Source organism: Eretmochelys imbricata, chromosome 1 (genome assembly GCF_965152235.1).
Source record: "Eretmochelys imbricata isolate rEreImb1 chromosome 1, rEreImb1.hap1, whole genome shotgun sequence".
Classification (NCBI taxonomy): domain Eukaryota; kingdom Metazoa; phylum Chordata; order Testudines; family Cheloniidae; genus Eretmochelys; species Eretmochelys imbricata.
The window spans coordinates 308,556,750-308,583,103 of record NC_135572.1 but is presented as its reverse complement, the minus strand read 5'-3'; the positions used below and the strand labels follow the sequence as shown (position 1 = coordinate 308,583,103).

General features: G+C 40.6%; 1 protein-coding gene across 4 annotated transcripts in view; it reads left to right on the top strand.

Annotated features, from left to right (window-relative positions):
* Positions 1–26,354, top strand: part of IMMP2L (inner mitochondrial membrane peptidase subunit 2) — an 837,008-nt gene that overhangs the window by 568,566 nt on the left and 242,088 nt on the right. For all 4 annotated transcript variants that reach the window (XM_077807792.1, XM_077807793.1, XM_077807791.1 and 1 more), the window contains exon 4: positions 18,107–18,172. In XM_077807792.1, the coding sequence (XP_077663918.1) occupies positions 18,107–18,172 (66 nt within the window). The remainder of the gene's footprint in view (positions 1–18,106; positions 18,173–26,354) is intronic.

Genomic DNA, 26,354 nt, shown 5'->3' with positions numbered 1-26,354 from the left:
TTCTCCACATGGAAATAAAACATGGTGCATGTGGACAAATGCCACATGGGTGATTTTTTTGGAGTTTCTAGTGGGTGATAAATGGGCACAGGATTTTCAAAAATGGTAGCTGGAAACATTTTGGGTGCATTATTTTATGATATAGTTTTCAGTTAAACTATCTGTGCGATAGATCTTTGACATATGCATTATTTTGTGCACATAGAAAATTATGCCCCTACTGGGTGCATGCACATGGTGCTCTAAAAAATAGTAATTGTTATCTTAGATGTTTACTATACAGCTTCTCCCAGAAGATCCCGAAGTGCATTACAAACTACAGGAATCCCATCACCACTTGAGTCATCTCTGCAACAGAGGGTGCTACCAGGCAGACTGCAATATCCACTCACAAATATTTATATTTAATTAACCAAGAAAAATTATCTGTAATTTTATCTATTTTTCTTGTTAGTACCATTAGCTGCTGTGTTTCTGTTTCCTTGAGTTTCCTTTTTGTTTGTTTTTGTTTTTTTTTGTGGGGAAAAATAATCTAGATATCTAAATGTGAGAGGGTAGGCTAAAATATTTGTGGGTTACGTATGAGACCTATAAACCTCCTAGAGAGAATAGCAGAAGATATCCTGATGTTTCTGTAGAATCTTCAAAGATCTGTTTGGATCTGCTCAAATGACCAAAGTCTCTTAGGGCAGTTTTTGTGCAGAGCTCCCACTGATGTCACTGAGAGTTCTGGACACAAAACAAGTGAAGAATATTGCAATTAGTATCAAATACAGCCAAAGGCTGCATGACCTTCTGACACAGAAGGTCAGTTTCTGGCTAAAAATACCATATCAAAAAGTACTTCTTAGTGTATTTCTCATTGGTGTTCTTTGCTGGGCAATCATATGCAGGTCATAGTCCATACTATTAGAGTCATGTCATTCACAGTAGCCCATCTGTGGTTAGTTCAGACTCACTTGATCAGCAGAATGGGCAGCCAAAGCTCATTTTATACTTTTTACCAAATGCTGCTAGTTAGACTAAAAGCTGTTATTTACAGAAAAAAAAATTAGGTTAACTTCTTTTTATTGAAACAGCTTTTAGATGCTGGCATGTTCAAATATCTCCACCCCTGTCTGTGTATTGCTTATTACAATATTCCAAAGCTTTGCACATGGTAGTTTGCCTATTGATATAAATGTATAATAACATTCACAATTACTGTTCTAAAAATGTTTGGCCACTTTGCAGGGGATTTACATTTTCTATTCTATTATTACAATATCATGTTGTCAAGGCTATAAATATGGTCTCATTATCTCCAGCTCCTTTTAGAACTGTTATAACTCCTTAGCATTGCATACAAGGTTTAAGTGAATAGAACATTATATAACTTCAGAAATACCAGGTTTTCGGTTTTGTTTTTGTGTGTGTTTTGCATGTAAACCGTATATATAGCTTTTTATGATGTCTTCATACATGATTGTACTTCTATAGCAATAAAAAGGCTGACTTTAAGAAATACAATTTGCCATTACTTTTGTCTTTACCTTTTGATAGCTGGAAAATAATTTGCTTTCATTTTCCTAAGACATAAACACTGAAAAAACATCTATTGTGTACACCAAACTCTTTTTATAAGAATCATTATAACAAGGGTAAAACTCCTATTGACCTCAAAAGAGCTGTTCTTAATGAGTTTTTCAATGGATTTACATTGACATAATGGCACTACTCTTAAAACAATTTATTTTTTATTTTTTCTGGCAGTCTGAGCATCTTATTTTGTGTGACATCCTGGAATTCTAGTAATGAGAGTTGCAAAGGAGCAGCTGGTTATCTTTTCCATCTCCCAGCCAATGTAGTAGTATTCCCTACAGTATGCTTTCAGGCTAAAATCCTAGCCCCATGGAAGTCAATAGAAGTTTTGTCATTGACTTCCATGAGGTCAGGATTTTGCCTTCGGTATTTTGTCCAGTTTAATTTTATATGGCTTGGGCAATAGGGCTCCCACTTTCATGGGAGTCTATTCCATGAGAAAGTGGAGTTTGCGGTTACAAAACTGTACTTGATACCCAATTACACCATTGTAAAATGTGTCTTGCTCCTTAGTGCGTATACTTTTCAAATACTTAAAGAAGGCTTTCATGTCCCTTTTCAGGGTCTGATCCTGCATTCTGCTCAGTGCAATCCCCTGTTTGCGGTGCAGGACGCCTTTCTTCTGTGGAAGTAAGATTAGAATGCTGAACACCTCAGAAGATCAGACCTATAGTCTTCATTTTACCAAGTAGCACACATTTGTATTAGTCTTTCCTTTACTCCATGATTGGAACTCTATTTGCTTTTTGTTGTCTTCCTTGGATTCTCTCCCCTAGGGATAGTTACAACTGGAGTAAGTCCCCTCTCTGGACGCTGTGCGTGTAAACTAAAAGGTAGTTTCCCTAAATGTAGTCCTCTTTAACAGGGCTAAGTTAACGGGAACTATACAGGGGAATTACAACGCAACATATTAGTGCACACTGCAGTTCACACCCCCATGGTCCAGACTGCTGGGCTGCGTAGACTCATTAGTGCCCAAGTTCTTTTTGAAAATTGGACATAGGTTCCTAAATCACTGAGGCACTTCTGAGAAATCTATCATACACACACATTTGCTACCAATTATTTGTTCAATAATTTGTGGGGATGTTTACACTAAGAACCTTCTTGAAACCTTGTAGAAAAGAATGGATGTTTGGAAACTATTCATTGTGGTTGTACTAAACCACTATGGATGGCTTAGGATAACACCTCTCTGTTGGAAGCTGGACACTTTGAATCCAAGCAGAAACTAGGTCCATGCTCTGGAAGCATGAAAACACAGAAATGTACATTTTCAGTGTATAAAATACTTTAAAAATAAGTATAGCTAGCTTACAGTTATTACATAAAAAACTCATATTAGAGTTTAGAAATTTTCCATGAGTATTTTATTATTGTTCCTTTCCAGAGGCTTTGATTGTGTACTCTGCAACCTTTTGTAACAGAACTAAGTCATTCTGTTTCTGTTATAGCATAAAGTGTTTTGGGAGTTATGTTAAAAATAGTTTAGTTCACACATAAAAGCCTAAGCAACAGGATAATATGACAGTCAGTCAATAGTTTACTTTAGCATAACAAGCATAAGAAGTCCAGATGCCCTGGTCTCCGATTAGCTTGCTTAATATTAGTTTGGCTTAGAATTCAGCAGGTAAGTAATTCTAAGTGCACTCTCTAAAGCAAAGGTTGAGGTGATGAAATTTTTCAACAGTTTAGGAAAAGGTGGAAGTGAGGTGAAATGGCAAGGGTAAAACAGCAAATAATTAATTGAGTCTCTTTGTTAACAGAGAGGAGGTCAAGTACACATAACCACCGCAGTTACACAGTTTGCATTCTAAACAGCTGAGTCATTTAATTTCAGAGTGATTAGACTGGAGGGCTGGGAACTAATTAAAATGAGATTTTAATTCAGAAGAGTAGTTATATTTTCAAGTTAATATAGTACTTCCAGGTTTTCAGATTGACTAGTCACATTGTTTTGCAGTCTACCCATTAATTTTATTGCACTGAAGTGTTTTAATTAGAGCTTTCAATTTTCTTTTTTGTTTTTCTTATTACTGCACTTGAGCCAGTTGGCTGAAATCTGAAAATGAGAGCTCATCTTCAATTGAGCCTGCGTTTGACTTTGCCTTTCAGATTTTCAGAACTACATATAGGATACACAATTTTGATTGCTAGGTCCACTTTTTTTAAAAAGGGGGGGAAAATACCAAGATGGCTTTGCTCGATTCATGATAGAAAATATCCATTTTGTTTCCATACAAGATAGTTGCTGCACTCCTTTTGTGGAGTTGGCTACTGGTAAAGACCCAATCTGGAAAGACCTTCCACCACCAGTCAGAGGTGACAAAAATCTTCCATCTGGGCCATCTCAGCTACTGGTGAGACGGCAGCTATGTAACAAGTCAAGGATATACCAAAGATCTCTGAATCAGTCGTAGAGTACCCCAAGCCTCTCATTCTTCCTCTTCTATCCCACACTTTGGGAACCATTTGTCCCAGATTTGTTAACACATGGCAAACCATTCCTTCAGACTGCTGTGATTTAGGAATAATCATACTGAGGCACTCTCTTCAGTTTCAGAAATCCCTCTCGCAGGAAACTGCTACATCTATCTGTCTGAGGTACTTAGGTGGCCCCATCACCGCAATGTTTGAGCTCCTCACAATCTTGAGTGTATTTATTCTTCCAACAGCTCATATTACAGATGGAAAACGCAGGCACAGAGATTAGTGACTTTCCCAAGATCATGTAGGCCTGTGGTTCTCAAAGCCAGTCCGCTGCTTTTTCAGGAAAAGCCCCTGGCACGCCGGACTGGTTTGTTTACCTGCTGCGTCTGCAGGTTTGGCTGATCGCGGCTCCCACTGGCTGCAGTTCACCGCTCCAGGCCAATGGGGGCTGCGGGAAGCGGCGCGGGCCAAGGGACATGCTGGCTGCCCTCCCTGCAGCCCCCATTGGCCTGGAGCGGCGAACCGCAGCCAGTGGGAGCTGCGATTGGCCAAACCTGCAGACGTGACATGTAAACAAACCAGTCCGGCATGCCAGGGGCTTTCCCTGAACAAGCGGCGGACCGGCTTTGAGAACCACTGATGTAGGCAGTGTGTAATGGAGCAGGGAATTACACCCTAACTACTGGAACATCCTTCCTCTTTGCAAGTAAAGGTCTTGGCTCTTTTGAAAATGGGAGTCATATAGGCAGTGGTAGAGTTTACCTCAGGGAAAGTCTTTTATGCCCAAAATGAATAGTTGCTTGCACCCTATTCTGGACCTCCACTAATTTAACAAATACTGAAGGAAAATCAAACTTCACAGGGTTTTCCCTGTGGAGCTTATTCTGCATTCTCAACCTTCAGGACTGGTTTTGGGCCTTCCTCTTTTGAAAAGCTTATTTCCATGTCTCATTAAGGCAAAAGCACAGGAAATACTTCAGGTTCATTATGGGCAAGTGGAAGACAGTATCCTATCAGTCTTCTGGGTATTAACCAAGTACTTGGCAGTTGTAAAATCAAAATCCATAATCTGTATCTGGATGATTGGCTCAAAAGAATTCATTCTCAAAATGGAGTAGCTCACCCCGGCAGGACACTTATTCCCTCTTCAAATCGCTTGGTCTGAGAATAAACAAAAATATACACATTGATCCAACTCTCAGGTTTTTCTAACCTTTGTGGAGGCTTCCTAGATCAGGGGTCTTAAACATGTGGCTGGCCCGCGGAGTTATTTCCTGTGGCCTGCCATAGGCGCCAAACCCACGGGCAGCCAATCCCCTCTCCTGCCCTACCCCCCATCCCGGGGCACTGCGTCCTTGCTCCTCCGCCTACCTCCCAGCACTTTGGAATGGGGACAGGGAAGGGGAGGGAAGAGGTGGGCAGGAGCGGGGCCTCATGGAAGGGGTGGAGTGGGTGTGGGTCTGGGGCAGAGTGGGGGCTTTTGTATCATTGTTTGAAAAGGTTTCAGTGATGCGGCCCTCAGGCCAATGTGCTAGGCCTCATGTGGCCCTCGTGATGATTTGAGTTTAAGATCCTGCTCCCAGATTAAACAAGGGCCCTAGTTTGCACCCAGATTGGGTGCTGAGATCTCATCCAGGCACTGGACCTAGAAAAATTCAGACTAGAAGTCCCAATGAGATTTAATTTGCAAGTATTAGGCCTAATGTTGTCCAGCACCTTTGTTGCCTGCTTTACAAGATTATAGATCAACCTTTGCTAATGTGGGTGAGTCTGCATATAGACTGTACGTGCCAGTATTTCCCCACAGCGGTACAAAGACTCTTTATGGTGGAGGACACTGCCAGAAAATGTCTTGAAGGGGATGCCTTTCTCTCAGCCCATTCCTCAGATAAGGGTAGACATGGATGTCTATTTCTTGATTAACCTGTGCTCTTCATCGCTCACACTTTCATGAGCATGGCATATACACCTCTACCCCGATATAATGCTGTCCTCAGGAGCCAAAAAATCGTACCACATTATAGGTGAAACCGCGTTATATCGAACTTGTTTTGATCCACCGAAGCGTGCAGCCCCGCCCCCCCCCCCCCCGGAACACTGCTTTACCACGTTATATCCGAATTTGTGTTATATTGGGTCAGAGGTGTATATGCAAATTTTCCAAATAAAAATTCTACAGTCTAGGTTAGGGAACATAGTTAGAATCTTTAATTGTTCATGTTCTTTGGAAGCTTCAGCAGTCAACGCTTCACAGTATTTGGAGCAGTGTGATCCTTTCTGCGTTGCACCTGGCAGATATTAAAAAACACCAGGGCTGATTCCTCATCCCATTTCACAAAGGAAGTCACTTATAGTTAGTATCCTACCAAAGGGGTGCTATTTGTCACAAAGGAGGAGAAAAGGGGATTATTTATCAATAGCAACTCTTGTTTTCCCAATGAATTATGTCCAAAGAGAGATACTGACCTTCTCCCTCCCACTCTGTTTCAATACCCAAATCTAAACAGGACTTCTGGAAATAGAGGGGAACTAAGGGATTGCTAGAGAGTGGAGTGCATGTACATCAGGAGTCTGTAGAGCTTGAGGAATTGTATGCATCTCTTAACTGCCAATTGCTGCTTTAAAAGATTTCATGGCTATTTGGCTAGGCACACGACTCCTACAGTGGAGTTTTGTACAGGCAATTAATTTGGATGGTTATTATTTATTATGATTTGTATTACAGTAGCACTTAGAATCTCAAGTCATAGGGACCCATTGTTCTAGTTGCTGTACAAATGTAAAAAAACAAAACAAAATACCCAGTACCTGTCCCATAAGGCTAGCTTGTGATCTAGGATTATTGCAAGATTTTGCTTTTCAAGCGAGAGGCTTGAATATGAAATGCTAACATAGTTCAGAACACTGAATCGTGGAATTAAAATCAAGAATTACTGTATGCCATTACAAAAATAGTTTTTCTGGTATTAATTTTATTACTGCAAACATATTTTCCACTGGAGATACAGTGCTAATCAAGCATTGCTGAAGCTTACACTCAGTCAACTGGCACAACTCCAGCCTTAAAGTGTAATGAGACTAAGTTTCCAAGATGGATGAAAAATAGTGGATATTCAGCATATGATTCATTTAATCAGCTTTCATTACAATTGAAGTCTGCTTCTTCAAGTTTAGCCTACAAGGAATCCAAGACCAATTGAAGAATGTTTTGAGTTGCTCTTACTTTCTGTTCATAGTGCCAATATTATGGATGGTTACTTGGCAGACTTTTTATTAGGAAAATTTGCATATATGTCACGCTTATGAAAGGGTGAGAGAAAAGGTGCACAGGTTAAGCCAGAAATTGAGCCAAATGCTGTCATCCCCGTTACCCCTGCTCTGTAGGCAAGAATGGCATAAAACACTACAAAATTGCAACAGTAATGATGCAGTTCAGGGTATCAAGGAATATACCTCTGGTGTGCCTCTTTCTTCAGCAATGCAGGGGCAGGGAAGAGAAAAGGGTAGGGGAGTAGTCAGTGGATCAACCATATCCCATATCCATAGAGCTGAAACCCCTGCTAGGGAATGTGAAAGGGATCTGGCTGTAACTGCAGAAAGTAGTTGTGGCAGTGGAACACTGGCAGTGCTGCTGTATACCAAGGGGAATTTTCCTCCACCCCACCTTCATTCTCTCTGCAATCTTTGGGTTGGTCAGGGAAGGACCTCTTTTGCCCTGCAATGCCATCAAGTGCTATAAAGGCTTTCCTACATACCTTTGTCAATGCACTTCATTTCTGATTTGCAACACCCCCGCTGTTGACTAGTATAGCTGTAGCACCCCTCCTGAGCAAAGTTTGTCAATCATAGCAAGATGTGTGATGTATTTTAGTTTTTTTTTTAAGGTTAATTTTCTAACTGTGAGTTTAGTGCTAATGTGAAGTGGATGCATTCACTTTAGTCACGCTAGAGGCCAGGTGCAGCATGGGCACTCCCTCAGTCCTGAGCTGGAGAAATCACTTCTAAGGGTGGGAAGGCAATGCATTTTGCATGATCTTTCAATTCTTGACCCCTCTGTTGAGAGTGCTAACAAGATGGGAACTAAGGATGATCTGATGATGGCTTTGTGATGTGGTCACAAACTTCCTATGAACAGATCTGGAGCGACTGTTTACTGTTTTTGTGGTGTCCACTAATGAGGACACTAGGATTTGAACTAGGTTGTCTTGGCACTTCCTATTTCACAGGGGTGTTGTAGGGATAAATACATGAAACTGTGAGATGCTCAAATACTATGGTAACAGGGGCCGTATAAGTACCCAAGATATGTGAGAAAATGTGTTGCATTAATCATTCTTTCACCTAGCTCCCCTACTTTTTTAAATCTGCGTCATGTTACATGATTATTCATTTCACATCCAAGCTTTTACCATGATACAAGTTACATTTTCTTCAGAAAATAGATGGCTTTCCTATAATGATGGCCAGAAAAAGAGGACAACACTAAATGGGGTATTTCTCAAAAGAACATATTAGAAAATACATAGTAAAAATAGGGTCCAATTCTGAAGCAGTTCTTTGAGCTCTTAAATAGGTGTTCCAGGCACCACATGGCTCATAGCAAATATCATAATAGATATATTATCAGGCAGGCCAAACACAGTACCTGTACACTGATGCTATTAGAATGGTCACTCTCCTGTGGCATCACCACTAGAATTTAAAGATGCAGTGGAAACTTCTTGGGAGAGGAACAGTGGGGTAAATCATGCTCAAAATATTCTTAAAAGCATAGTGTCCTCTGTGAAAGATGCTTTAAGTGTTCTGTCTGTTTTGATTTTCTTTGTGTAAATAATAGTCAGTTAAGTCACTGGCTGGCATAAATCCCATCTGGTATAATCTGAAAATAAACCGTGCTGTTTAAACATTCTCAAAGTATACAAGAGCAAAGCCACATGCAGACACATAGGATCTGTAATCTTCAGGCACCTCTCAAAATGAAGTTTAAATATCTCTTCTGGGACCTATTCTATATATGATCAGTTGACATCACAAATCAAAAGAGAGCACAATCCCCGCAAATAAAAGCTTACCAGGGAAATGTAATATATTAAACAAGTACTGCTTATCATCAAATGCAGTCTAGTTCTATTTAAATTGCATTACATGATTCTTGATGGTGGGTTAATAGTAAAACTATCCTCTCTTTGTTCCATACATGCACCTATAAACCCTGGGTGCTCTTTGAAGTAGATCTTTATTTTATGATGCAGCAGTAATTTAAATGGGCTCTGCTGGCATTCAAGTCTAATTTCTTTATTCTTTTAGTATCAGATACAGTACTAATGTCTGTTGAAAAACATAATTGCTTTTGGCTTATCCACTGCCTCTGAGCATCAAACATTGTATATGACCATTATCCAGGATCTGTGGGTTATTTTTTATTCTTATAAAAGGCCTCACACTCAGCAGGCTATGATCTTGCATGGTATTTGGAGATATGTGTTCCTATGTCCCTTTAGAGAGTGAAAAATGAAGCAACTGCCTTCTTTCACTTAGCCTCCTGGGACCTTGGGACAGACCGTAATAAGCACTGTCTATGGAAAAGCTTGTCGCAACATCAGTTCCAAGTTCTTATACATAAATTGCTGTAGACAACTATTGGGAAGAAGTTACTAAGATGAATCAAAGAATGAAGGGAATAGTAGAATCTGAAATAATATAAGCAAAAATGCAATGGAAGTTTAATTATAATTGTAAATGAATTTATGAGAATCATTGTTTGAAATTGTGCTAATTGATTTCCACTCAGTGTAAATAGTCTGAATGGGAGGATAAGGCAATTGCCCACCCAACCCCCTGCTGCAGTATAAGCAAAGGCCTAGAGCCTTCAGGTACCCTGCAGCCCTTTAATCTGAGAGCAGACATTCTAGCTGGTTCTGCAGCTGCTCAGATCCTCTTCTGTCTCTTCCTTCTCCTCTACAATTCTCATCCTGTAAATAGGCTTCTCTAACACATTCCTCATACTCACCCCCTCTCAGCTTGTTGCCTTCCGGATGTGGTTATCTGCCTGGGAACATAAAGCACTACTGCTCCTTCGCTTGCTCCTCATGCTCTGAAATGGGTGTAGTAGGTTGGGGAGGATTCTTCTGCATCTGTTGCTCTGAAATTCCCTCCTCTTTTCTCCAAGAGAGTCCTAGCATGGGGTGTAAGGGAACATAAGAGCTAGCAAACAGGAGCGGCTAACAGGGGAGTTTTGCGAGGGAGTTTACAGGGGGAATGTGAGGGGGCTAGATACACTTAACAGTCCTTAAACTTCTTTAAACTTAAAGCCACAAACACCCCCCGATTAAAACAAAAAACAAAAAAAAAAAAACAAAGAACAACAGAGGAATGAGCTTTAGGAGTTAAAAGATAATTCAGGCAGAAGTCCAGCAACAGAGTGGGGGCTATCCAGTTTATTGCACCCAATGCAGCATGTATGATTACCTGCCCTATAGGCAGGTGGCCTATGTGTGCATTCCATACAAGGAGCTCCTGGCCCTCAGAGACCGTGTACGGGCTTTGAAGAACAGAGTGGCTGAACTGGAGGAGCTAAGAGAGACAGGTACATAGATGAGACTTTCCTGGACACAGTAAAATGGTCCCACCCCTAATCTGACAGCCTCTGTGCTGTTGGGGAGGGTGAAAGTCTCACGGAAGGAGAACATCCAACTGGAGCAGAGGGAAAAGATCCCATAGTTGGGACCCTCCTTCCAGATGATGATGTAGTATCCTCTCGCACTGAGGATACCTCTCCACGTGGAGAGGGAACTCCAGTTGTTAGGAAGAGACAGATATTAGTAATGGGCTATTTGAAAATTAGAAACATAGATAGCTGGGTTTGTGATGACCAGGAGAACCGCATGGTAACTTGTCTTTCTGGTGCAAAGGTTGCGGATCTAGATAGACTTATGTGTAGTCCTGGGAAGGAGCCAGTGGTCGTGGTACATCTAGGTACCAGTGACATAGGGAAGGATAGGAGAGAGGTCCTGGAAACATGTTTTTTTTAAAGGGAAATCATGCCTCACCAATCTACTAGAATTCTTTGAGGGGGTCAACAAGCATGTGGGCAAGGGGGATCCAGTGAATATAGTATACTTAGAGTTTCAGAAAGCCTTGACAAGATTGAACTAAAGTCTTTTAAGCAAAGTAAGCTGTCATGGGATAAGAGAGAAGGACCTCTTATGGATTGGTAACTGGTAAAAGATAGGAAACAAAGGGTAGGAATAAATGATCAGTTTTCAGAATAGTGGTGTCCCCCAAGGGTCTGTACTGGGCCCAGTCCTATTCAACATATTCATAAATGATCTGGAAAAAGGGGTAAACAGTGAAGTGGCAAAAATTGCAGATGATACAAAACTACTCAAGATAGTTAAGTCCTAGGCAGATTGCAAAGAGCTACAAAAGGATCTCTCAAAACTGGGTGACTGGGCAACAAAATGGCAGATGAAATTCAATGTTGATAAATGGAAAGTAATGCACGTTGGAAAACATAACCCCAATTGTACATATAAAATGATGGGGTCTAAATTAGCTGTTACCACTCAAGAAAGAGATGTTAGAGTCATTGTGGATAGTTTTCTGAAAACATCCACTCAATGTGCAGCAGCAGTCAAAAAAGTGAACAGAATGTTGGGAATCATTAAGAAAGGCATAGATAATAAGACAGAAGATATCATATTGTCTCTATATAAATCCATGGTACGCCCATATCTTGAATACTGCATGCATATGTGGTCACCCCATCTCAAAAAAGGTATATTCGAATTGGAAAAGGTTCAGAAAAGGGCAACAAACATGATTGGGGTATGGAACAGCTGCCATATGAGGAGAGATTAATAAGACTGGGATTTTTCAGCTTGGAAAAGAGATGACTAAAGAGGGATATGATAGAAGTTTATAAAATCATGACTGGTGTGGAGAAAGTAAATAAGGAAGGGTTATTTACTCCTTCTCATAACACAAGAAGTAGGGGACAGTGTTTGAAATTAATAAGTGACAGATTTAAAACAAAAGGAAGTATTTTTTCACACAACGCACAGTCAACCTGTGGAACTCCTTGCCAGAGGATGTTATGAAAGCCAAGACTATAACAGGGTTAAAAAAATGAGATAAATTCATGGAGGATAGGCCCATCAATGGCTATTAGCCAGGATGGTCAGGGATGATGTCCCTAACCTCTGTTTGCCAGGAGCTGGGAATGGGTGACAGGGGATGGATCACTTGATGATTGCCTGTTTTGTTCATTCCCTCTGGGGCACCTGGCATTGGCCACTGTCAGAGGACAGGATACTGGGCTAGATGGACCTTTGGTCTGACTCAGTATGGCCTTTCGTATCTTCTTATGTTTTTATAAGGAACTCCATTGGAGTGTCTTGACTGAGATATATCCCCATTAAGGAAAAAAGGGGAGAAGGCACTCTTTTTCTTCCCCTGTTTTGAGAATATCCACTCTCATCCAGGAGATAAGAGGAGAAATATCCCATTTTCCTTCCAAAGCCACTGATGATAAGTGCTCCCAAGCCAAAAGGTGAAGTGAGACACCCCACACCAAGGGGCAATGGCCCTGAAAGCAGGAGCTTCCCAGCAAGTGAAGGACTTCTAAGCAGGGGTAATAAGCAGGGGTAATAAGAGTGCCTTGAGAGAGAAACAGTAGTGGGCAATTGGTGGTGTGTGTCATATGGGATGGAGATAGTAGGTGTGTGGTGGAAGTATATGGAGGTACAGATGGTGGGTGTGTCAATGTGTGAAGGTGAAATGAGTGAGAGTGCTGCTGAACTGATCTAGTGAATGGATTTATGGATGTCTGTGGGTGTTTTAGAGTAACAGCCATGTTAGTCTGTATTCGCAAAAAGAAAAGGAGTACTTGTGGCACCTTAGAGACTAATGCTCAAATAAATTGGTTAGTCTCTAAGGTGCCACAAGTACTCCTTTTCTTTTTGTGGGTGTTTTAGTGAGTGAAAGGTTTGGGTAGGTAGTAGAAAAGGAGGGAGACCTCTTAGAAGGCTCATGGGAGCAGAAACCTTGGAAGATACGTTGCTCTGCACCTGGTTTCCGACCCAGTCCTTCTCCTGATACCTAACTCTGTTCTTAGTGCCCGCTCCATTCCTGACTTTTTGCATTTCTGTTTCGATAATCCTATTTTGGCTGGCTCATGTGGCTCTGACCCAATATGTCTGATCAACTTCAACTCTGACCTGATCCTATAGTGGGACACTGGTATGAACTTTTCCTTCTAACTGTGATCCTCTAGACTTGGACCATGTTCTTGAGTCCCCCTCCAACCCAGCCCTGGTCTTGACCTGTGCCCCTGAAGTAGGGTCCTGACAAGAGTACCTCATTTAAAGAGGAATTGGGTAGCAGCAAGTTATTCTCAGATTTGGTAACTTTTGGGGCCCACTGCACGGCTCACCTATTTTCCTACAGTTTTCATCAGGAGAGAAACTGGGAGATGGAATGGAATTGGGTCTATGTTAAAATGGTTTTCAGGAGGTTTGTTTTTCTAATGGGTCACTGTTATGCTTCCTACTATTGCTTTGCTTTAAAAGTTTTTGTAATATTCCTGGACAGTTTGATAGATACTCAACTTCATAACAAGGGGAAATGTGTGTGTGTGTGTGTGTGTGAGAGAGAGAGAGTTGCAGGCTGTGGCACTGAATCAGGGGAGCTTGAGAGACCAGCTGAGTAAGCAAGGGACTCGCTCATCTCTCTCTCTGAACACAGTATCAGGGCCTGACTCTCACAAGAATGTCAGAGCAGGGAGTTGCTCTTTAGACATATAAGATCTTTCCTTTTTCTCCGTAATTAAGTTGAAAAGGCTTTGTCTAGTGTAACTTAGGAGAAGTGCAAATCTAGCTATGTTAAGCAAACAGTTTCTTTTGTTGTTAATCCATTTGTCCATTTTTTAATAAATCCCATTTTAAGATTACTGTTGTATGGACAACTTCACACAGATGTTCGTAAAGGGAAGAAAACTTAATAACTTGTAAGGACAGTTGCCAAAGAGTTTCTGGAACCTGTTCCCCTTCGTCAGGCTCCGTACAGAGTGTGTACAAAGATGTCCCAGAGAGTGGTGTTGCCATTAGGGTGTGGTGGGTGAACACAAAGGGAGAGACTGAAGGACCAAGTAGGAGACAGGAGTTGATAGAGGGTGTTGGTCACAGGCATGCCTGACAGAATGTATGTAAATAAACGTGTGAAGGAGTTGCCTATCTCACAGCTAAAGAAAGAAGAGTGAATAATAATTACAAACTTTGCCAACATTTGCACTAAATAATTGTAAATAATTTGTAAACAGTTGGGGGGAGGGATAGCTCAGTGGTTTGAGCATTGGCCTGCTAAACCCAGGATTGTGAGTTCAATCCTTGAGGGGTCCATTTAGGGATCTGGGGCAAAAAAAAATAGGGGACTGTGCCTGCTTTGAGCAGGGGGTTGGACAAGATGATCTCCTGAGGTCCCTTCCAACTCTGATAGTCTATGAGTCTAATGTTTTTTCTCACTTTTTGACCAGATCTGAAGCCAGAGAGTGGCTAAAATATTCAGTAACATTCAGTAAGAAAGATTCTGAAGCCAGAAATTGCCTACGTATTTCCTCTTTATATGTCTTCCATAGCCAGTTAAGGTTCCTATCCTTCGTTGAGCACCTTTCAGGTGAACCTTTGTGATTACACTAAGCTCAGTGGAAAACTGTGACCTTAGAATATTCTCTCTCATCTACGGTCTATTATTTTTTATCTTTAGCCAACTGAAAATCCCTTGTTTAGCAGTATCTATATTTTTGCGTCCTGTTAAGTCCAATTCTTATTTGTCTTACATTTGTTTTTGCCATTTAAATGAATTCTAATCAGAATATGAATATAATATGTATTTTATATTACTATATCTGTTCTGGCTTCAGATGTTAAAAAACATTCGTGATTTATAATAATGATGTATAAGGGTTTCTTGAAAGCCTCTTTGATAAATCAGTTTTTTTAATGTGTCCTTACTGGCAGAAAAGTGACCACAGTGAGAATGAATGTTCTTACCTCTGATTTAGAATGATGTTTATTCAAGGTCATTACAATTATTGCTGAGTGGGTGCAAATTAACACAGAGGTCAGTAATTACATTACAAAATGTACATGCTAATCAAACAGAAATGCTTGTGAGGGGAATTTAAAAGAACCTTTAAAAGTAATGTGTGAGATAGAATTTTGAAAGGGCAGACTTAAAATTTGATGGCTGTTTTTATTCAGTCTTTAGCAAACACACACTTTAGCACATACATTATGTATTACTATTTCCCATTGGTTAAAATACATTTTACAGAAGTACAAGTTCATACTTAGCCTAAATGAATAAGAGATGAAATAAATTACCTGTGAAATTTTACTGAAATGGTTTAATTTACATTAACTCTAGTGGGTAAAAAGTAATAGCTCTTCTCTTAGGCCTGATCTCAAGTGAGCCGTGGCACATAGAGATGCTAGTGATGGTAGCAGTGACAAGTACTGTTGGTGCACCAACTACTAGATGCGACTACGTGGGCATCTAAAATGTGGTGGGTTCCTCCCAAGAATGACATGCAAAGGGGTCACAAAAACCATCTCTATTCTCAGACTGGTAGAGATAAATTGAAGAGATGAGATGAGTTAGCTTGAAGGAAGGGTACTTCAAAGAAGTGTCACATTAAATTACTTTAAATGACAGTAAATAGTATCAGGACTTAATTCTAATAACGACTGAATTATCACATTTGAAATTAAGGCCTCACAAGGTTCGAACTGCCATGGCCACATATTGTTCTGGAGAAAACATCCTTTGATCATAGGAATCCTTCCCACATAGGAACTATAATTTCCTTATCTGTGCTGCGCAGATGTCTCTCTGCTTTGATCCCTTTCTTTCTGAGACTCTGGACTGGACCTCTCAGCAATTTGATCTCTCTTATGGAGACTGGAACTGTGGATTTGAATCTGCATCAATCCCTAAGATGACATTTCCTTCCTTGGGCTTGTCTTCACTATTGAATTAACATGAAGTATTGTATTATTGTTCCTGTTAACTTGATCCATGCCTCCAAACAAAATTCCATCATGTGTGTGGAGGTAGTAGTAACATGAGTTGGCATGACCAGGGGTATAGGACAGACCTCAAGTGAATTTCTATTGATAGCTGTTAATTTGACCTGTTGGGTTTGTAGGGTTGTAGATAAGTACTGTAACACAACAGTCTTGGGGCACCAGTTCTCCAGTGTCTCCCATAATCATCCAAGACCTTTGTGGCCCTTTCTTGCCCGTTTCCTAACCATAAGTAAGACTAAGATTTTGTTATGGTTATTTTTAATAAAGGTCACGGACATGTACAGGCAATAAACAAAAATTCATGGAAGCCGTGACCTGTCTGTGACTTTTGCTGCTGTGACTCCATGGTTTCCCCCGCCACCATGGTGGCTGGGAGCTATGGGGTTTCCCCTTTGCTTGTGCCAGCTGGAAGCTGCAGGGGGACCCCCTCCACCCACGGAAGCTGGGAGCTACAGGGTGACCATATTTCCCAAAGAGAAAATGGGACATCCCCAGCCATTCACCCGAGGTGCCCCCCTCCCCACCTCTCCTCCTGAGGTTGTTGCTCATTGCTGGAACCCTGAGGAGTCTGTCACCTGTTCTTAGAACCTTGTAGGGTGCCCCCTGTTGCTTGTTGCTGCTATCGCCTGTCACTGGAACCCTACCAGGGCCCAGCTGGCTGACAGCTCCAGAGTCCTGCACCCCTGGGGCTGAAGCAGAGAATGTCACGGAGGTCTCCAGAAGTCACGGAATCTGTGACTTCCATGACCTCCGTGACATAAATGTAACCTTAATTATAAGTCATCTACCACTACAAATAAGCCTTCTTGGTGTTCTGTCCCCCTAGTTTCATGTGGCATCCAGTATTCATGACTGAACTCCTCTCTGGTGAGTTTCCCATCCAAAGTCATCTTAGCTTAGCCTTTGAAGAATGTGCCCTAAGAAGAAGACATGCTGCCAGCTGGCCAGAGGCTGACACCAAGACACTGGTGGATTTCTGGAGTGAGACTAACAGGGCCCAGGATGTCAGGAGCAGGAACTGTGATGCAAATCTCTGTGATGACATTTCCAACAAGCTGGCCATGCTTGGAGTCTAAAGTACAGACCGTCAGCCAGTGCCAGGAGAAAATCAAAACATGGGCTACCTGATGGCCTTTCTTAAAAGTAAACAAATGAAAACCTATATTAAGAGAACATGGAAAAATTATATTGTTTGCACAGTTAAGTATTTCCAAGTCAAAAACTGGGGAAGTCTGAGTATATCACAAAAAGATACATGATGCTAATGTGAGATTACAGAATTTTTTTTTTTTATATTATACTGCATATTTAAGTAGTAGTATGAGTGTATATCTTAATGTATATGCAGAAGGGTGTAGAATTCAGATTGTATATGCAGGGTTATCTTTGCTTCCTGATAATTGCATGCTTAAGTGTGCAACTGTGTCACACTCAACATAGTGTTATATGAGAAACAATTTTCAGCTAACACTTGATACATTATAGCACTTTGTATAAAGCTGAAAGTTTTAGAAAATTCTACCTGTTTTTTCTAAACTCCTTCTTTGCTCACCTATGCAAGATTTGCCTCAATTAGTTTGATAAATATTAATCTCATTTTGAGTTTTTTCAAAGTGAATGAATGACATGAATATTTAAATACACTATACTATTAAAGTTTGATGGAAAATTCAGGTTTATTTGCAAAGGTCCCCACATCATCAATAATGGGACATTCTAACTTCATCAGTGTCAAGTGTCTTCCCCATTTCTTCTGCTATAAAAAGAGTGTTGATTATCTTAAACTTTGTGTTCAGCTGATATTTTACCCCCAGTTTTTTCATGATGGTTTGAAATAAGAATGATAACAATAGATTCACTTGAGCTGGAACATCATGATTGATGCCATATCAGGGAGAACATGGAATCCCATAATGACTTTAATAGTGCCTATTTCTTTGTTGAATTTCTTTTCATTTTCTTAAAACAACAGGCACATTACTGACTGTGTAACCTTATCCCTTTCCCAGGTCTCCTAAAAACCCTGAACAGAAGATCATTAAACGAGTGATTGCTCTTGAAGGAGACATTGTCAAGTAAGTATTTTGAGCCTTAATCTGACTTATTATAGGAACACTGGCTTTTCAGTAAATTTTGAATGAGTATCCTAAATGACAACTTTTTGTATTTTCTTGCTATATATTCTTAACAGGAATGTCAGTGTTGTACATGTCAATCTTTTTGAATGAGATAAGAAATGTTACACAAAGGTAACCTTATGAAGGTGCAAATCCTGCTCACCGTATACAATATTTGATTCCCCCATTGCAAATTTATGCCAGGCAATTGTAAAGGAATTTTTATACGTGAGAACAGTCTTTCTGGTAGGACTGATAATATTTATAGAGCGGTTGGCAGGTATAAAGTTCACACACTGAGTACAGTGGTTCACACAGGTATCCATCGTCATTGCAAGGTTTTTGGGAGAATATACAGCACCCTTACAGCAAAGCACTGTATCAGGAGGGTTTATAGACGAATTGAGCTCTGAAGAGTCTGTTTCTAGGTTTTGGGATGTCCTGGGAACTAGGCCTTTCTAGGACTAAGAGAAATTAAGGCTCAAACTTATGTGATGCCTAAAAGTGTTTGCATTTTCCACACATTTTTAAACCCTCAGTAATGATAACGCTTTGCTCTTATGCAGCACTTTTCATAAGTAGTTCTCCTAGTGCTTTGCAGAGGAAGTCAGTATCGTCCCTGCTTTGCTCAGAGATCAAAGGCTGTCATGTTCTCACTCTGTTACAACCACTTCTTTTGCATAGAGTTGGCTCTCCTTACCTAGCTGTTTGGCTCCTCTCACTGTTCTGGTTTGCTCCCCCTGCCCCAGCCAAAAGGTTACTCTTCTACTGTGTGCTGCAATTGGACACTTGGAGTTCTACCTCTAGAGTGGCCAACATAGCTGAGACTACTAAGCTGGTTAATCAGCTATTCTTCAGTTCCCTCTTCACCGGTACCTCTTACTGCTGTTGTTGCCTATTCAGCACACCCACCTGTCTTTCCACCCTGCCCAACAACAAAAATGAAACCGAGGAAAAATAAAAAAATACAACAAAAAAGGGACTCACAAAATCCTGTTACTTATTCTTAAATCTGGTGGGCCTATTGTTTAATATGGCTCTGGGGGAGACTGGCTCTGAACAAGTTTGTCCTCACACCAGTCATGATTTTATAGACCTAAATGGAGAAAGTAAATAGGGAAGTGTTATTTACTCCTTCTCATAACACAAGAACTAGATGTCACCAAATGAAATTAATAGGCAGCAGGTTTAAAACAAACAAAAAAGTATTTCTTCACACAACATACAGTCAACCTGTGGAACTCTTTGATAGGAGATGTTATACAAGCCAAGACTATATCACGGTTCAAAAAAAGAATTAAATTAATTCTTGAGGATAGGTCCATCAATGGCTATTGGCCAGGATGGACACAGGTGGTATCCCTAACCTCTTGTTTGCTAGAAGCTGGAAATGGGCAACAGGGGATGGCTCACTTGATGATTGCCTGTTCTGTTCATTCTCGCTGAAGCACTTGGCATTGGTCACTGTCAGAAGGAAAGATACTGGGCTAGATGGACCTTTGGTCTGACCCAATATGGCCGTTCATATGTTCTTATTTATTTGAACCTTAAACCCACCTGGCCATTGACACACCCACAAGGGCCACAATGACTCACAACAGATCTATGGATATGGTAACTGTATGCATTTGCAGCTGGACAAATTCTGTGCTGGCATTAATTCTATTAACTTCAGTGAAGATAATGCCAGCAGAGAACTTTGTTCAATATATTTAGAATTCCAGAGAGACCCTTAAGTACACTGATAGTTATTTTTGTTATTACTACAGTTAGCTCAGTGTACTGGTCTTCTAAATATATAATAGATAATAAATGGTGAATTTCCAAAGGGTTGAAGCCCAACACTCCTTTGTATAGACAGTTATTGACAGAAATCTAAGTATTTGAACCTCTGTCTTCTTGAGAAGTGCAACGGGGCGCAGACTCACCCCGTGGCAGCTTCTTGCTGGCTGTCTGGGAATTAGCTCTTTTTACCAGCTCCAGAGCACCCAATGCCGGTGTTTTGCCATCGCTGGCCCCCGTGTCCCTCCCAAACCCCGGTGCCCTTTTACCTGGGGTGCTGCCCCTCCAGGCAATATCCCACAGATCTGGGTCTCCCCTCCCCGGGGAACCCCCCACCATCTATCCCCACCTTGCCTTAGCCTATGGGCTAGTGCCAGTCACCATCTAGCCCCCTTTCACTGGGGCCAACTGCAGTCTGTATAAGCCAGTCATCAGAGGCAAGGGGGTTTGGACCTGCTGCCTCCGCCTACCCTTGGGCTGCCCTGTTGCAACCCCAGTACCCTGTCTTGGGCCATCTGCCAGGCTCGCAGCCTGGGGTTTTTCCAGCCTGGAGCCTCCCAGCCCTGCTTTGCCTCAGGTACCCTGGTACACTCCCCAGCAGCCAGGCCCATCTCCCTCCACAGCTAGAGGAGACTCTGTGCGCCTGGCCCACTGCCCTCTTATAAGGGCCAGCTGGGCCCTGATTAAGCCAGCTGTGGCCTGATTGGGGCATGGCCCCCAGCTGAGGCTGCTCCTCCTAATCAGCCCCACCTTTCATTCTCTGCCACAGCCCTCTCCCTGGGCTGTTTTAAGCCTTTTAAGGCAGGAGTGGGTGACCACCCCACTACAATTAGCACGGGTTTTCTAATAAAATCCCACTACAATTAGCATGCATAATGTGATTACTCCTTCTGGCACCAGCATTGCCCCTCTGCAAAGCATTCACAGATGCATGAGGACTTGCAGATTGGCTTCTCATTGGAGGAGAAATCTAGACTGCCAGCCCAAAACCATTGTCCAGTTCCCAGGGAACAACTTGCTTCAAGAATTGATTCTACTTTGAGACCAATGTGGACCGCAAACCCTGATGCTGCTCATACAGCTGACTCTCCAGGGACCATTGCTTACACTCAAAGCTTGCATAACAAAAAGTAACAAAATTAACAACAACATAATATGTCTTCCCAAGTCTGAACATTTGCTTACATGCCAAAACCCTATAATACTTGGAAGGCTATGTGAAACAACAGCACTGAGTGACGCCTTCTATAGTAATCTGTCTTCACATAATGGCTTCTTTCTGTGCCATTTGGCAATGTATTTGCCAAAATGTTGTAGTTAAAAAGGGGACGATTAACAACTAGTTTAGTGGTTCCTCATTCATTTCCATAGGAATGTTGTTGAAAATGGATAGCAAAATAAATCAATCCCAAATTATCCTACTTATTATTTTATAATATTCACATTTTACAATGGGGTTCTTGAGTACATGGATGGGGGGGGGGGTTCAAAAACATCTAAGGTAACTAGTCATCCAGTTCCCAGAGATACTTTTGAAAAATCCCACCCATGATCATAAATATACACAAACCTCAAATGCCGTCCAATATTGAATGTTTCTTGAACTATTTTGGTTAATTTCTGGTTAGAACCATCCTCAGAAAAATACTTACATTTTATAACTTACCTATACACATTTTGTACCATTGGAACAGATCTTTGAAAAATTTACAACTTTTCTCCTTTAACTGTTGAGAGTAGAAATACATACAGAATATAAATACAGGTTTATATAAGTGTGACAATTTTTCCCTAAAATTTGAGTTCTTTTATTGATTATTTTCGGTTATGGTATTAAAAGGAGATATGTGACTAAAACATGGAAACCAACAGGAAGTCACAGTAAATTTGGTAACCTAAGATAGGTGACAAAAACACAATCAGACATTTTCCTTTCCAGTTGATGAATTTGAAGACAAGTATTTTTCAGAAGCAACATGAAGTTAGTATTGTATCAACCCAATATACTATGTTTATGTATTCATTAATACGTTGTATCAAATTATCTGGCCAGTATGAAATTATATTATGAGTTAAAGTAAACATAGATTGGAATATGCACAAAATATATTCATGAGAACTAAATTCATCCTCTGCTTAGTTCATTGAATAATTGCAATGAAAATGTTAGGAAGTCTCGAGCACTTCAGTAGCAGAAAAATTACCCTACTGTACCTAGAAAGAATTTTGCTGCTCTTCAGATTTATCTGTACTTTGAACTATGTTTTAAAGCAGTTTATAGGAGTTATGGTAGAGGTACTGTCCACAGTTGTTTAGAAAACTTGCTTTTGAAAATTAATTGGTCATACACTCTTTTGGTAGGGACAAAACTTGTTATTGTCCTAGAGGTCGAGTGTGCAAGCTGCTCCACTCCTAATTCCAGGGTTTGGATACAGATGGTTTGTGCCCAGATGCCACACTGGTACTTTCATTGTTTCCCACACCTGTCACTTCACTGATTAATCAGAGCTGCTCCATGTGCTGAAGGACAGCTGTTCCCTCAACACATGGAACAACCCAGTGCTCCCTCTCCTTTTCTTCTGGAAATCATGGGACTGGAGTTGTGCCAGCAAAGAGTAGGCTGCGTAATGGCAGCTCCTGCCTTCTCCACTCCTCACTCAGCCTGGGGGGTGGATATTCCCAGGCCTTAGGGTGCATGTGCATATCAGTTGTGAAGAGACCTGTGTGTGGTGTATCAGTTGTTGAGGGGGTCTTTGGGCAGTAAGTCAATTGTGGGATGTGGGGGCGGAGGCTGTGTTTGTATTAATTGTGTGTGGTGGGGTGATATCAGTTGAGGAGGTTTGTGTGTGTGTGTGTGTGTATTGATTGTGGCTGGAGGTCTTTGTGAGGGTGTGTGTGTGGATTTATGTGGAGCTTTGGGTATGTGGAGGGTCTGTAGTGTGTGTGCAGTCTGTCAAACACGAGCAGTTTTGTAACAGGTATGTGTGAGTGTGTGTGTCGTTCTGCATGGGGTGGCCAGTATCAGTTGTAGTGAGGATCTGCATTGTGTGGGGATCTTGTCTGTATCAAGTACTGATTGGTGAGAACAGAAATAACGTTGGAAGACAGAATGAAATGGTTTGTATTGTGGGGAGTGCCAGAAAAAATTGGTGTTGGGTGACTGAATCAATTGGTTTGTTATTTCAGTTGTGGCGGTGATAAGAGGGGCTTTGCCAGGGAGTGGAACTAGTGGGAGATTAGCGAGCAGTGCTTCCTTGGGTGGATGATGGGCAAGGAGTTCTTAGCGAAATGTGGACTGTAGCACCGCTCTCCCAAACTGAGCATCAGAGAATGATGCTAAGTCCAAAGAGTAATGCCTGGTGAAAGTGTGCACTGAATTCCACGCTGCTACTTTGGACACTTCCACCAAGGGAACGTGCCTAAGGCTCTCATGGAGTAGATTTTAAACCAGGAAGTACTGGTTTCCTAGCTAAGATGTAACAATGTTCTATACATCTCCTAATCCAGTATGAAAGTCTGGTAATGGGTTCTCCCAGGAATCTCTCCTTGTATGCTCTGAATAACCTGTTAGATTTTCTAAAGGGCTTGGTCTTTTCCATGCAAAAACAGAACACTTTATTTGCATCTCGGGTACTGATGACATGCTTCCTTTGGTGAGAGTGAGAATTCTGCATTGAGATAGGTGGAAATCTACGACCACAGTAGACGTGAAGCTGAGATAGTGACTTGTCCTTGTAGACCACAGGCAAAATAGAGTTACCTTGAAGTACTAAGCTCACGCACCCTCCCAGCAGACATAATCACAATTGGAAGTTCACTTTGATCAATCTCTCACAAGGAGGAATGCCCAGAGGCCCTGTAAGAAGAAAGAGGTTATTTACCAGTAACTGTTGTTCTTTGAGAGTTGTCTGGGTATATTGACGCTATTCACTCACCTTCCCCTCTATGTTGGTGGTCTATAGAACATCAGGACCCTGTGATTTCAGAGAAGGAACTCAGGTGGTTGGGAGGTGCACTTTCTCATAGAGAGCAAGGCAATTATTTCACCCTTGTGCACTCCCCAGCAGACACGACTTTCAAAGCCGTTCTGCAGCTTGACAACAGAGCTGCCATATCCCATGAATGTGAAGGTGCAGAGTGATTTTCAAGGAAGAACAGCTACTGTTAAGTCCCTCCCGTCTTTTTCCCTCTTTTTATAAGTATCAGACCCCCTGCCTAAATTTCCCATAGAGTAATAATCTGTGGAATTGAACAAATAGGGATCCCAATTAGAGGTGAGCAAAATTTTTCTACCACAACATTTTTTGGAGAACAATGTAGATTCGCGTCAACCAAAACATTTTATGAATTCATGTTGAATTCACTGAATTGTTTCAGCTGAGAAATACCCTTAAAAATACCCATTGAAAAAAATCTACACTTTTATTTACACTTTTTAAAAACAAAACATTTCAAGATTTTGATTCAAAATGACTTTGTGTTAAATTTAAAGTTTTCTTCAATTTTAGTTTTAACTTTTTAAATGATTTAAAAGCTCAGAATTGAAACAAAACATTTAGTTTTGGTGAATTGAAATATTTTGTTCAACTCAAAATTGTTTTTTTTTTAAATTCACAGAAAATTAAAAAAAAAATTCAGTACAATTTTTTCCTGATTGCCTGCAAATTGAAAAAATCAATTATACGCACAGCTCTAATCCCAGCCTACCCTTAATGAAGGGTATCACTGCTGCATATTGTAATAATGGGGAGTGCAAGGTTTAATGTGGTTTTAGTGTTAACCTGGGAAAGGGAAATAGCAAACTCAGAACAATGCTGTGAGAAATGTTACACACACAAACAGAAGTGAAGAAAAATGCTTAGCTGAGGTCTTAAATCACACTGTTATCAGATACAACAAACACAACATAATACAAATTGACATAAAAACTGGATTATGTTACCAGTGTAAAGAAATACAGCATCCTGCTTCTTTTAAATTTGATATTATCTAAAAAACTACCTGCCTTTAAAATAACTGTCATGGAACAGCAATATATCTTTATCTCGCTTGTTCTGAATAGACTATACAAAAGCATGTTGACCTATCTTTCAGAATAAGTTGTCATAAATGCTGTGTATTTCATGCCATTAACCAAAACAAGTGTAGCTAGCTTTTTATTATGTCTTGTCTTGAGTACTGTAGACAATGAAAGTAATATTTAGGCAAAGCCGTTACTTCTATAGAATAGGTTTCTTTACAGTTGTTTGTTTTTATATTAATTTGTTATGACCCCTGCTGCATAAAAAGGCTAGTTTTGCGTTCTTCATGTGTAAAAGCAGAGACTAAATATAAAATAATAAATTCATACACTTTAAAATATACAGGGGTCAGATATAATTTTGGCAGACCACAACAGAGGAAAGATCAGCCCTGGGACCAGTGTGGCTTTGTTTTGTAGATTTTCCATGTAGTCGAAAATAATAGACCACACATTTTTTCATCCTTTAAAACCTGCTGTTAGGGACTGAAAATACTGCGAACTCAGTGAATAAAAAATCCTGGCATTTCACTTCTGAGATCTTGGTTCCAGTCTAGCTGGCAGTCCCAATGAAGTGAGTTATGTGGTGTCTTTTAAATTCCCAGCATAGTGCAGTCCACATCACCAACCCATCACAGACCATTTGACTTTCAGTAGGTAGCAGCAATTCTTCATTGGGAGATTTCAAAGAACAGGCAGAAAATCACCTTTCAGCCCTAGAGAGATGTTATAGGTTAACACTAATAGCACTGATGGACAGTGTGCAAATCTCACACAGTCCATATCCCATAGACAAGACTTTATTTGTCTTCCATGAATTCACAGCAGAATTCACTTTGTAGGAAGGAAATCGTTAAAAAAAAATCACTGGAGACTATTTAAATGATAATTCTTTCAAGAGAGAGGCTACGTTACAAAAAGTCATTACCATCTAATTTATTAAAAATAAGTGCTGGTATTAGAAAACATATTGAATCACTAGAAATTAAACATTTTAAAACCAATTTATCTTAAACGTGCTGTTGAAGATACAAAAATCTATAGTAATCTATCACAGATAGTTGAGTCATGCTATGTACAGTCCCAGAAATAATGAAATTTTATGAGAAGAAAAACTGTACCAAAATTGGGTTTTTACTAGTAAAACTTAAAATGATGTCTATTTAATAACCTACTGTACTGCTTTTTTATGGCCACTGCCATAATCTGATGTTATGAGTCTACTTGACTTAGACCATAGTTTGATATTCAGCTCTACACTATAGATTGACCCTCTTTCCCCACCCCAGGAAGTCTGTATTAAAAACAATAGACAGACTTGTGTCCAGGGGTATCATT